At 43.1% G+C, this 13,168-nt stretch overlaps 1 protein-coding gene across 3 annotated transcripts in view; it reads left to right on the top strand.

The window, feature by feature from the left end:
* LOC112239600 (putative selection and upkeep of intraepithelial T-cells protein 1 homolog) overlaps window positions 1–11,643 on the top strand; it is a 19,321-nt gene extending 7,678 nt beyond the window's left edge. The window contains exons 1-7 of one of the 3 annotated variants that reach the window (XM_024408037.2): window positions 2,313–2,464; window positions 6,166–6,513; window positions 6,957–7,001; window positions 10,452–10,730; window positions 10,908–11,033; window positions 11,262–11,288; window positions 11,421–11,643. In XM_024408037.2, coding sequence (XP_024263805.2) covers window positions 6,189–6,513; window positions 6,957–7,001; window positions 10,452–10,730; window positions 10,908–11,033; window positions 11,262–11,288; window positions 11,421–11,458 — 840 coding nt within the window. In that variant the 5' untranslated portion in view covers window positions 2,313–2,464; window positions 6,166–6,188 and the 3' untranslated portion in view covers window positions 11,459–11,643. Of the gene's footprint in view, window positions 1–2,312; window positions 2,465–6,165; window positions 6,514–6,956; window positions 7,002–10,451; window positions 10,731–10,907; window positions 11,034–11,261; window positions 11,289–11,420 lie in introns of those variants that run through there. The other 2 variants (XM_042327974.1, XM_042327975.1) reach the window with 2 other exon arrangements.
* The last annotated feature ends 1,525 nt before the right edge of the window (window positions 11,644–13,168 follow it).

The following is a 13,168-nucleotide window of genomic DNA, read 5'->3' as shown; positions in this document are numbered from 1 at the left end:
ATTATAATTATTTACTATATTTTCCCATTTTGGTCTCATTATGTTATTTTGTTTCAACGTAACTAATGTAGGGCTTTTGTTTTATTGTGTTTTGTGCAAAACCATTATTTTTCTATGAATCATCGGGATATTGATTTTGTCTTTGTAGCAAATATAATAAAATCAATTATTTTCCTCAATCATGTAGCCTGTTTTTTAATCTGTTTCTTAATCTGTTCTGAATGACATCACAACCACTTTGCATTTCATTTCACTCACTTCCCTTTATGTATAGAAATGTGAATAGTTTCTTTCTCAAGAAAAGGGCACCAATGAAAGTATAACTGGGGAAGCAGTAGATATAAACTTTGACCAGCTGAGGGAAAGATTCCCAGTGTGATGCTGGTCGTTTGATACGAGGAAACAGAACAGTTCTGTTCTTTTGAGTTTTGAAGTTGAGTTTTTGCCCGACAAAGAGAAGTTAGGATATATAAGTTATCCTGTACGAGCGTATGTGCCAAATACATTATGATGTTACAGGTGTCACGATTATGGGCATGTGGCAGCAGTGTGTAGGAGGGAGGGTCCAAGGTGGCAGCAGTGTGTAGGAGGGAGGGTCCAAGGTGGCAGCAGTGTGTAGGAGGGAGGGTCCAAGGTGGCAGCAGTGTGTAGGGGGAGGGTCCAAGGTGGCAGCAGTGTGTAGGAGGGATGGTCCAAGGTGTGAGAAATGTGCAGATGGGCATGAGACAAAGGGATGTGTAGTATTGGGGAAAGTAGTGTAATGTAGGGGTGCCCATGGAGCTGGTGGATCAGAAGTTGTCATATGCTGAGGCAGTGAAGAAAGTAGAGGAAGATGGGTTAAGGGGGATGAGTGGTGAGAGTAGTAGAGATATACCAGTACAGAGAGAGGAGTGGTGAGAGTAGTAGAGATATACCAGGACAGAGGGAGGAGTGGTGAGAGTAGTAGAGATATACCAGGACAGAGGGAGGAGTGGTGAGAGTAGTAGAGATATACCAGGACAGAGGGAGGAGTGGTGAGAGTAGTAGAGATATACCAGTACAGAGGGAGGAGTGGTGAGAGTAGTAGAGATATACCAGGACAGAGGGAGGAGTGGTGAGAGTAGTAGAGATATACCAGGACAGAGGGAGGAGTGGTGAGAGTAGTAGAGATATACCAGGACAGAGGGAGGAGTGGTGAGAGTAGTAGAGATATACCAGGACAGAGGGAGGAGTGGTGAGAGTAGTAGAGATATACCAGGACAGAGGGAGGAGTGGTGAGAGTAGTAGAGATATACCAGGACAGAGGGAGGAGTGGTGAGAGTAGTAGAGATATACCAGGACAGAGGGAGGAGTGGTGAGAGTAGTAGAGATATACCAGGACAGAGGGAGGAGTGGTGAGAGTAGTAGAGATATACCAGGACAGAGGGAGGAGTGGTGAGAGTAGTAGAGATATACCAGTATAGAGGGAGGAGTGGGGAGTGGTGAGAGTAGTAGAGATATACCAGGACAGAGGGAGGAGTGGTGAGAGTAGTAGAGATATACCAGGACAGAGGGAGGAGTGGTGAGAGTAGTAGAGATATACCAGGACAGAGGGAGGAGTGGTGAGAGTAGTAGAGATATACCAGGACAGAGGGAGGAGTGGTGAGAGTAGTAGAGATATACCAGGACAGAGGGAGGAGTGGTGAGAGTAGTAGAGATATACCAGGACAGAGGGAGGAGTGGTGAGAGTAGTAGAGATATACCAGGACAGAGGGAGGAGTGGTGAGAGTAGTAGAGATATACCAGTATAGAGGGAGGAGTGGGGAGTGGTGAGAGTAGTAGAGATATACCAGGACAGAGGGAGGAGTGGTGAGAGTAGTAGAGATATACCAGGACAGAGGGACAAACAGTGAAATAAGTTTCAGTAAGATTGGACTGTTAGTATTTATATCAACGGTTATCAACTGGACAGCAGGGATGGAACGGAAGTCTCAGGAAATAGAGGTTGTGGTAGCAGCAGCAGAGAGGTATTTGGGTGTGTGGGAGACTTGACAATAGAAAGAGTAACAGGGTGTGTTAAGGTGTCCCATCCTTTCAGGGTGATGGCAATGAGGTAGGAATAAATACATTAAATTAGTGGAGTAGGGGGGGGTGTTAATTTTATTTTATATAATTTTGAAATTAATGAGTATAGTGTTAGATGGTAGGGTATTTATTCAGTACTTTTATTTTTAAAGGGAGTTGTACTCCAGGCTAGTAAGTGGTGGTAATGCAACTAATTGGATGCCAACCGCCGTTAAACCTCATAGAAGAAGAAGACCAGTGCTGGGAACGTCATTTCCGGAAGACGAAGACCAGTGCTGGGAACGTCATTTCCGGAAGAAGTACAGTGTGAAACTAACTTCGCTAGTAATAACTAGTAATAACCGGCATCAAACGTAACATTGCTTGTAAAATGTATATATTTTCTCGTTGTGCTTCTGCTGTCTTTCAACAACAACCGAAGGTGGGTTTCTCACAACATCCCTTAGCTACCTAGCTAGCTAAGTTAGCTGGTAAAACAATGGAAGCTGGCTAGCAAAGATACATCCTAAAGTGAAATAATGTTAATCACAAAACGATGTGAAGTTCTGTGGTGTTATTCTCAACTTGCTATCATCTTAGATCATCCAGATGCAGGTTTACGTAGCTAGTTAACGTTAGCAAATAATGTTGACATTATGGTCAATTGTAGCTCCCTAGTGGTGCAGAGGTCTGCATTTCATTACGTCGCTACAGACCCTGGTTCGATTCCAGGCCGTATCACAACCGGCTGTGATTGGGAGTCCCATAAGATGGCGCACAATTGGCCTAGCGTCGCCCGGGTTTGGCCCTTGTAAATAAGAATTTGTTCTTAATTAACTGACTTGCCTGGTTAAATAAAGGTTCCAGTTAGCTGTGCAGATCCTATTATCATTCTAGGACACCTGCTGTTAATTTCATGTTGTTCAGGATCCCGTTTCATTGATCAAGGAACGTGAAGTACAATGTATCAAGTGTATGAGTGTGTCTTCACTGCACATCTGTTATTTGCTGTCCCACCTCAAATTATGAGCTAGTGGACTGATACAAGTTGTGGGGGTGAAATAGGTGTTATCAGAGGACTGAGACAAGATGGTGAAGGAAATGGAAGTCACATTTCAGTTGAATGCATTGTTGTACAACTGACTAGTATCCACCTTTCCCTTACGGTGAAATGCTTACTTACAAGTCCTTAACCAAAAATGCTGTTCAAGAAATAGTTAAGAAAAAATGTCCAGTGCTCTAACCACTAGGCTACCCGCCGCCCCTCTAACCACTAGGCTATCCGCCTCCTCTACACTCTCACCACTAGGCTACCTGCCTCCTCTACACTCTAACCACTAGGCTACCTGCCTCCTCTACACTCTAACCACTAGGCTACCATACCACCTCTACACTCTAACCACTAGGCTACCTGCCTCCTCTACACTCTAACCACTAGGCTACCTGCCGCCCCTCTAACCACTAGGCTACCTGCCTCCTCTACACTCTAACCACTAGCCTACCTGCCACCCCTACACTCTAACCACTAGGCTACCTGCCTCCTCTACACTCTAACCACTAGGCTACCTGCCGCCCCTACACTCTAACCACTAGGCTACCTGCCGCCCCTCTAACCACTAGGCTACCTGCCGCCCCTACACTCTAACCACTAGGCTACCTGCCTCCTCTACACTCTAACCACTAGCCTACCTGCCGCCCCTACACTCTAACCACTAGGCTACCTGCCGCCCCTACACTCTAACCACTAGGCTACCTGCCGCCCCTACACTCTAACCACTAGGCTACCTGCCTCCCCTACACTCTAACCACTAGGCTACCTGCCTCCTCTACACTCTAACCACTAGGCTACCTGCCGCCCCTCTAACCACTAGGCTACCTGCCGCCCCTACACTCTAACCACTAGGCTACCTGCCGCCCCTACACTCTAACCACTAGGCTACCTGCCTCCTCTACACTCTAACCACTAGGCTACCTGCCTCCTCTACACTCTAACCTACCTAGGCTAACCCTGCTACCCTCCTCTACACTCTAACCACTAGGCTACCTGCCTCCTCTACACTCTAACCACTAGGCTACCTGCCTCCTCTACACTCTAACCACTAGGCTACCTGCCTCCTCTACACACTAACCACTAGGCTACCTGCCTCCTCTACACTCTAACCACTAGGTTACCTGCCTCCCCTACACTCTAACCACTAGGTTACCTGCCTCCCCTCCACTCTAACCACTAGGCTACCTGCCTCCCCTACACTCTAACCACTAGGCTACCTGCCTCCTCTACACTCTAACCACTAGGCTACCTGCCGCCCCTACACTCTAACCACTAGGCTACCTGCCTCCCCTACACTCTAACCACTAGGCTACCTGCCTCCCCTACACTCTAACCACTAGGCTACCTGCCTCCTCTACACTCTAACCACTAGGCTACCTGCCTCCTCTACACTCTAACCACTAGGCTACCTGCCTCCTCTACACTCTAACCACTAGGCTACCTGCCTCCTCTACACTCTAACCACTAGGCTACCTGCCTCCTCTACACTCTAACCACTAGGCTACCTGCCGCCCCTACACTCTAACCACTAGGCTACCTGCCTCCCCTACACTCTAACCACTAGGCTACCTGCCTCCTCTACACTCTAACCACTAGGCTACCTGCCTCCTCTACACTCTAACCACTAGGCTACCTGCCTCCTCTACACTCTAACCACTAGGCTACCTGCCTCCTCTACACTCTAACCACTAGGCTACCTGCCTCCTCTACACTCTAACCACTAGGCTACCTGCCTCCTCTACACTCTAACCACTAGGCTACCTGCCTCCTCTACACTCTAACCACTAGGCTACCTGCCTCCTCTACACTCTAACCACTAGGCTACCTGCCGCCCCTACACTCTAACCACTAGGCTACCTGCCGCCCCTACACTCTAACCACTAGGCTACCTGCCTCCTCTACACTCTAACCACTAGGCTACCTACCTCCTCTACACTCTAACCACTAGGCTACCTGCCACCTCTACACTCTAACCACTAGGCTACCTGCCACCTCTACACTCTAACCACTAGACTACCCTGCCACCTCTACACTCTAACCACTAGGCTACCTGCCACCTCCACACTCTAACCACTAGTGTACCTACCTCCTCTACACTCTAACCACTAGGCTACCTGCCTCCTCTACACTCTAACCACTAGGCTATCTGCCTCCTCTACACTCTAACCACTAGGCTACCTACCTCCTCTACACTCTAACCACTAGGCTACCTGCCTCCTCTACACTCTAACCACTAGGCTACCTGCCTCCTCTGACCACTAGGCTACCTGCCGCCCCTACACTCTAACCACTAGGCTACCTGCCTCCTCTACACTCTAACCACTAGGCTACCTGCCTCCTCTACACTCTAACCACTAGGCTACCTGCCTCCTCTACACTCTAACCACTAGGCTACCTGCCTCCTCTACACTCTAACCACTAGGCTACCTGCCTCCTCTACACTCTAACCACTAGGCTACCTGCCGTTAATGCCGTAACTAGTATGTTTCCAGTGGATTTCAAGCTTTAGCTGTCACCCTGATATTTCCTGTGTCCCGGCGTTGTGCTGCCGGCTTGCCGGTCATGCCCCATTTCCATTTGAGTATACTGCTGTATCAGGGTGAAATCCAGATGGTTACGAAAAAAACGTTTATTAATATGTTTGGTAGAAAAACAGATGGAAACGTCGTGATGGGAAGCAAACTCATATCGGCACCTGAATACAAAAGTGGTGCACATGATTTCACCTATTTTGTGTATTATTTTGAGTTCCCAATTGTCTTGAATGCAGCAGTAGGCCTATACGTGTCACTGACATCCAGATGGTGAATAATGTGGCTATTTCTCCCATCAATATAAACCACTTGTTGTTTTTATAATTCACTATCGCCCAGCTGTTGAATCTGTTCTGATTTGGTGTTCATTCTCCGCGGATCAGTCTGCCCTGTTGGGTAAAGTAGTAGTATTTTGTGTTACGTGAGTCTGTTCACGACAAATACAAAATATGCTACTAAGTACTAAACTCTACCCTGTTACCTAAACTTATTTTTTGATAAGTTGTATATAACATTTAGACTGTCTTAAAGATATTCACTCTGATTTTGTTTTTTCAGGTCAGGTTCAGGTTGTTGCTCCAATGTCCAGGGTTCATGCCGTAGCGGGTGGTGATGTCATCCTTCCTTGTTTCCTGAACCCCACTATGAATGCTGCGAACCACACAGTGGAGTGGCTCAGACCAGACTTGAAGCCAAAAGAGGCACATTGTTACCGCGACCATCGTGACTCTGAAGAGGACCAAAATCCATCCTACAAGAGAAGGACGTCTCTGTTTCATGAAGAACTGAAGAACGGCAACGTCTCATTGAAACTAACAGGAGTTACTCTCTCTGATGCTGGAAGCTACACCTGCTTCATTCCAACAGTGAGCAGGACTCAGAGACCTGTCGTTCAACTCCTGGTCGGTGAGTCATGTAAATACTAGTGTAGTATATATACAGTGGGGCAAAAAAGTATTTAGTCAACCACCAATTGTGCAAGTTCTCCCACTTAAAAAGATGAGAGAGGCCTGTAATTTTCATCATAGGTACACTTCAACTATGACAGACAAAATGAGAAAAAAAAATCCAGAAAATCACATTGTAGGATTTTTAATTAATTTATTTGCAAATTATGGTGGAAAATAGGTATGTATACTATATATACACACAACTCCTGGTCGGTGAGTCATGTAAATACTAGTGTAGTATATATACACATCGGATGTTATTTACTCTCAAGTACAATGTCTGATCCTTATTTATATAAATTATCAAAATGTTGCCTTTTCCTTTGTGCTTTGTGTTATTATGTCATCAGCACATTTTTCATTGAGATTATCACAATGTCATTAATCTATTTTTCATAGATGACAAAAAATATTCATCTCCCCCAAGACAACCATCACAATCAAGTGAGTTTCCAAAAAGCAACAATAATAACACCCAGTGGACCATTAATACCTCTTGAGGATATGGAGACGCTAGCGTCTCAACTGGCCAATTGCCTGGGGAAATGCAGAGTGCCAGATTCAAATAAAATTCTAACTTTCATTAAATCACACATGTAAGATACTCAATTAAAGCTACACTCGTTGTGAATCCAGCCAACATGTCAGATTTTAAAAATGCTTTTCGGCGAAAGCATTAAGAAGCTATTATCTGATAGCATGCAAACAAAAGAGCTAGCGTAGCAGGCGCTACACAAAATGCTGAAATAAAATATAAAATATGCATTACCTTTTGAGCTTCTTTTTTTGGCACTCCAATATGTCCCATAAACATCACAATTGGTCCTTTTTTCCGATTAATTCCGTCCATGTATACCCAAAATGTCCATTTATAAAGCACGTTTGATCCGAAAAAAAAAAACAGCTTGCCAAAACACAACGTCACTACAAAACATTTCAAAAGTTGCCTATAAACTTTGCCAAAATATTTTAAACTACGTTTGTAATACAACTTTAGGTATTTTTAAATGTTACTAATCAATCAAATTGTAGACGGGGCAATCTGTATTCAATACAGCAAGTAAACAAACCATGCACCTTTTTTCATCTTGTATAACTCTCAACAGTGTAACCTTGTTCCAGGATGTGCTTCTTCTCCGTTGCACAGATGATTAACTTCAACCAAATTCCAAAGACTGGTGACATCCAGTGGAAGTCGTAGGAACTGTAAAATGGTCGCTATCAAATATCCCTTGGCAAAGACAACTGAGGGAACGGTCAGAGGCACAAAAAAAAAAACGAACAGTTATTCCTCTGGGTTTTTTTTGCTACATAAGTTCTGTTATAGGCACAGACATGATTGAACCAGTTTTAGAAACTTCAGAGTGTTTTCTATCCACATCTGCTAATCATATGCATATAATATATTCCTGGCATGAGTAGCAGGAAGTTGAAATTGTGCACGCTATTTATCCAACAGTGAAAATGCTGCCCCCTATCCCTAACAGGTTTCATTCCAGTGTCTGATTTTAAAAATGCTTTACAGCGAAAGCTCCACAAACAATTATGTTAGGTCACCACCAACTCACAGAAAAACCCAGCCATTTTTCCAGCCAAAGAGAGGAGTCACAAAAAGCACAAAGAGAGAATCTTTCTCACTAACCTTTGATCTTCATCAGATGACACTCATAGGACTTCATGTTACACAATACATGTATGTTTTGTTCGGTGAAGTTCATATTTATATCCCCAAATCTTATTTTACATTGGCGTGTTATGTTCAAGTAGTTCCAAAACATGCAGTGTTTTTGCAGAGAGCCATATCAATTTACAGAAATACTCATTTACAAATGTTGCTGAAAATACATGTGTTATACATGAAATATAGATACACTCCATTAAGAAACAGTAATATTAACACCCAGTGGACCATTTAGAAACAGTAATATTAACTAACACCCAGTGGACCATTTAGAAACAGTAATATTAACACCCAGTGGACCATTTAGAAACAGTAATATTAACTAACACCCAGTGGACCATTTAGAAACAGTAATATTAACACCCAGTGGACCATTTAGAAACAGTAATATTAACTAACACCCAGTGGACCATTTAGAAACAGTAATATTAACTAACACCCAGTGGACCATTTAGAAACAGTAATATTAACTAACACCCAGTGGACCATTTAGAAACAGTAATATTAACACCCAGTGGACCATTTAGAAACAGTAATATTAACACCCAGTGGACCATTTAGAAACAGTAATATTAACACCCAGTGGACCATTTTAGAAACAGTAATATTAACTAACACCCAGTGGACCATTTTAGAAACAGTAATATTAACTAACACCCAGTGGACCATTTTAGAAACAGCAATATTAACTAACACCCAGTGGACCATTTTAGAAACAGTAATATTAACTAACACCCAGTGGACCATTTTAGAAACAGCAATATTAACTAACACCCAGTGGACCAATAAGAAACAGCAATATTAACTAACACCCAGTGGACCAATAAGAAACAGTAATATTAACACCCAGTGGACCATTTTAGAAACAGTAATATTAACACCCAGTGGACCATTTAGAAACAGTAATATTAACACCCAGTGGACCATTTTAGAAACAGTAATATTAACTAACACCCAGTGGACCATTTAGAAACAGTAATATTAACTAACACCCAGTGGACCATTTAGAAACAGTAATATTAACTAACACCCAGTGGACCATTTAGAAACAGTAATATTAACTAACACCCAGTGGACCATTTAGAAACAGTAATATTAACTAACACCCAGTGGACCATTTAGAAACAGTAATATTAACTAACACCCAGTGGACCATTTTAGAAACAGTAATATTAACACCCAGTGGACCATTTAGAAACAGTAATATTAACACCCAGTGGACCATTTAGAAACAGTAATATTAACACCCAGTGGACCATTTTAGAAACAGTAATATTAACTAACACCCAGTGGACCATTTTAGAAACAGTAATATTAACTAACACCCAGTGGACCATTTAGAAACAGTAATATTAACACCCAGTGGACCATTTAGAAACAGTAATATTAACACCCAGTGGACCATTTAGAAACAGTAATATTAACACCCAGTGGACCAATAAGAAACAGTAATATTAACACCCAGTGGACCATTTAGAAACAGTAATATTAACACCCAGTGGACCATTTAGAAACAGTAATATTAACACCCAGTGGACCATTTTAGAAACAGTAATATTAACTAACACCCAGTGGACCATTTTAGAAACAGTAATATTAACTAACACCCAGTGGACCATTTAGAAACAGTAATATTAACACCCAGTGGACCATTTAGAAACAGTAATATTAACACCCAGTGGACCATTTTAGAAACAGTAATATTAACCAACACCCAGTGGACCATTTTAGAAACAGTAATATTAACTAACACCCAGTGGACCATTTTAGAAACAGCAATATTAACTAACACCCAGTGGACCAATAAGAAACAGCAATATTAACTAACACCCAGTGGACCAATAAGAAACAGTAATATTAACTAACACCCAGTGGACCAATAGTTAATATTACTGTTTCTTATTGGTGTTAGTTAATATTACTGTTTCTTAACCTGTTCAACCTATGGGGGCGCACACCCAACGTCAGTGTTTTCTTTCCAAAGCTGTCAATTATATACATAGTCGAGCATCTTTTCGTGACAAAATATCTTGTTTAAAACGGGAACGTTTTTTCATCCAAAAATGAAATACTGCCCCTAGTGTTCCAAGAGGTTAATGGTCCACTGGGTGTTAAGAAAGAGTAATATTCTGAAGAGGGAAAATCCCATTTTAAGCAGTCCATTCATTTTCATAACAGGAATCTCACCCCTGTGTTAACTTTAATTTTTGCAGGCCCTGGATCTCAGCCAGTCCTCTCTATTGAAGGAACTAATGGTAGTGGGCTGGTCCTGAGGTGTGAGTCCGAAGGCTGGTACCCTGAACCTGAGCTGGAGTGGCTGGACAACAATGGAACCATCCTCCCTGCTGCTGGACCTACAGAGACCGAGACTGACACTGAGGGTTTCTTCACTGTGAGACGAAATGTCACCATACAGCAGACTGACAACAACTGGTTCACCTGTAGAGTTCAACAGCAGAACACCTTCAGAACGAAGCAGATTCGCATTCCTGGTGAGGGATCTGTTTTGAAAACATTTGAATTTATAATTGGAAGTTTTTGAAAATGAAATTATTATTTTGTTTGCACCACGCTGCCAATGTTCTTTCGTAGATTAGCAATCTGGAGGTCCAAACCAATCAATTGGTATGATTGTACGTAATGGGTTCGACATGGCTTCTGTGTTTCAGATGACATCTTTCCCAAGCCGTGCCAGTTCTACTGGACAGTTGGGCTTTGTCTGGCAGTGGCTGCAGTGGCCGCGGCAATGGGATATGTGGTCGGAAATCGACTTGCGAAACGTCAATGCGTGACAGGTGAGGCGTCTCTAACTGTCACAATGCTTTCATCACAATATTGTGAGCTTTAGTTCAATCACTCCACCTTAATTACCTCTATTCTATTACAAACAACCTTGTAAAATCACTCCTCCCGACTCCATAGCTTTTCATTGGTGGGACTGTCTACATTTAATTCAGGTGGGCTGTATATGTGTGTTGGCAAGGCTGAGGTCCCGGGTTCTTAATCTCTGTCTGTTCTTGTAGGTGATCTAGATTTTCAAGATCTATCAGGTATGTGTGCGATGTGCCCAACATGTTGATAGTTCAAATATCAAAGTATTTAACATATTGATGTAGAAAGCTACATTTTAAGTTAAGCTCTAAGTGGCCTTTTCTAAATCACCCTCTCATTCTAATATGCAGTGCCATTGAACGGGAACCCCTCAAAAGAGCTCAATTGAATGAGATGAGACTCGAGGCAGGAGAGACACTGATGCCAGCAGCCCTCCTGTTTCCGTCCCACTTCGCCACCTTTTCCCGGTCGGACTTGAGATTCGAACCGGTGACCCGTCGAAGCACAGATCTGGGGGAGAAGGAAAACCAGGTTCTCTGCTCTGATGAAACCAAGATTGAACTCTTTGGCCTGAATGCCAAGCGTCACGTCTGGAGGAAACCTGGCACCATCCCTACGGTGAAGCATGGTGGTGGCAGCGTCATACTGTGGAGATGATTTCAGCGGCAGGGACTGGGAGACTAGTCAGGATCAAGGGAAAGATGAACGGCGCAAAAGTCCAGAGATCTTTGATAAAACCTGCTCCAGAGCGCTCAGGATCTCAGAACAACCATGTCGAAGTCATTACTGATTTGTGATGTCACTAAGGACAGTAGAACAACAAAACATAACTGGGGAACACCCCCCTATCCACATCGATGGAACAGTAGTGGAGAGGGTAGCAAGTTAAGTTCCTCGGCATACACATCACAGACAAACTGAATTGGTCCACTCACACAGACAGCATCGTGAAGAAGGCGCAGCAGCGCCTCTTCAACCTCAGGAGGCTGAAGAAATTCGGCTTGTCACCAAAAGCACTCACAAACTTCTACAGATGCACAATCGAGAGCATCCTGGCGGGCTGTATCACCGCCTGGTATGGCAACTGCACCGCCCTCAACCGTAAGGCTCTCCAGAGGGTAGTGAGGTCTGCACAACGCATCACCGGGGGCAAACTACCTGCCCTCCAGGACACCTACACCACCCGATGCTACAGGAAGGCCATAAAGATCATCAAGGACATCAACCACCCGAGCCACTGCCTGTTCACCCCGCTATCATCCAGAAGGCGAGGTCAGTACAGGTGCATCAAAGCTGGGACCGAGAGACTGAAAAACAGCTTCTATCTCAAGGCCATCAGACTGTTAAACAGCCACCACTAACATTGAGTGGCTGCTGCCAACACACTGTCAATGACACTGACTCTACTCCAGCCACTTTAATCATGGGAATTGATGGGAAATGATGTAAATATATCACTAGCCACTTTAAACAATGCTACCTTATATAATGTTACTTACCCTACATTATTCATCTCATATGCATACGTATATACTGTACTCTATATCATCGACTGCATCCTTATGTAATACATGTATCACTAGCCACTTTAACTATGCCACTTTGTTTACATACTCATCTCATATGTATATACTGTACTCGATATCATCTACTGTATCTTGCCTATGCTGCTCTGTACCATCACTCATTCATATATCCTTATGTACATATTCTTTATCCCCTTACACTGTGTATAAGACAGTAGTTTTTTGGAATTGTTAGTTAGATTACTTGTTCGTTATTACTGCATTGTCAGAACTAGAAGCACAAGCATTTCGCTACACTCGCATTAACATCTGCTAACCATGTGTATGTGACAAATAAAATTTGATTTGATTTAACTGTTTCTCTGAATGTGTATATTTCCCAGTGATTAGATTCACATCCAAATGTTGGAACGTATATCATTAAATATGAATATCATTAAAAATGAATATCATTCAATATGAAACTTATTTATGAGAGAATTGTTTTTCATATGAAGTCTGAACCAAGTCAGTGGCCACGCCCATGTGAGCACAGACGTTATGACGTTGGCCTGTTGGTTCAGGTTTATGAC

This window comes from Oncorhynchus tshawytscha, linkage group LG10 (assembly GCF_018296145.1).
Source record: "Oncorhynchus tshawytscha isolate Ot180627B linkage group LG10, Otsh_v2.0, whole genome shotgun sequence".
Lineage (NCBI taxonomy): Eukaryota > Metazoa > Chordata > Actinopteri > Salmoniformes > Salmonidae > Oncorhynchus > Oncorhynchus tshawytscha.
The sequence above is the reverse complement of the archived record's forward strand: the minus strand, read 5'-3'. Positions and strand labels throughout refer to the sequence as shown.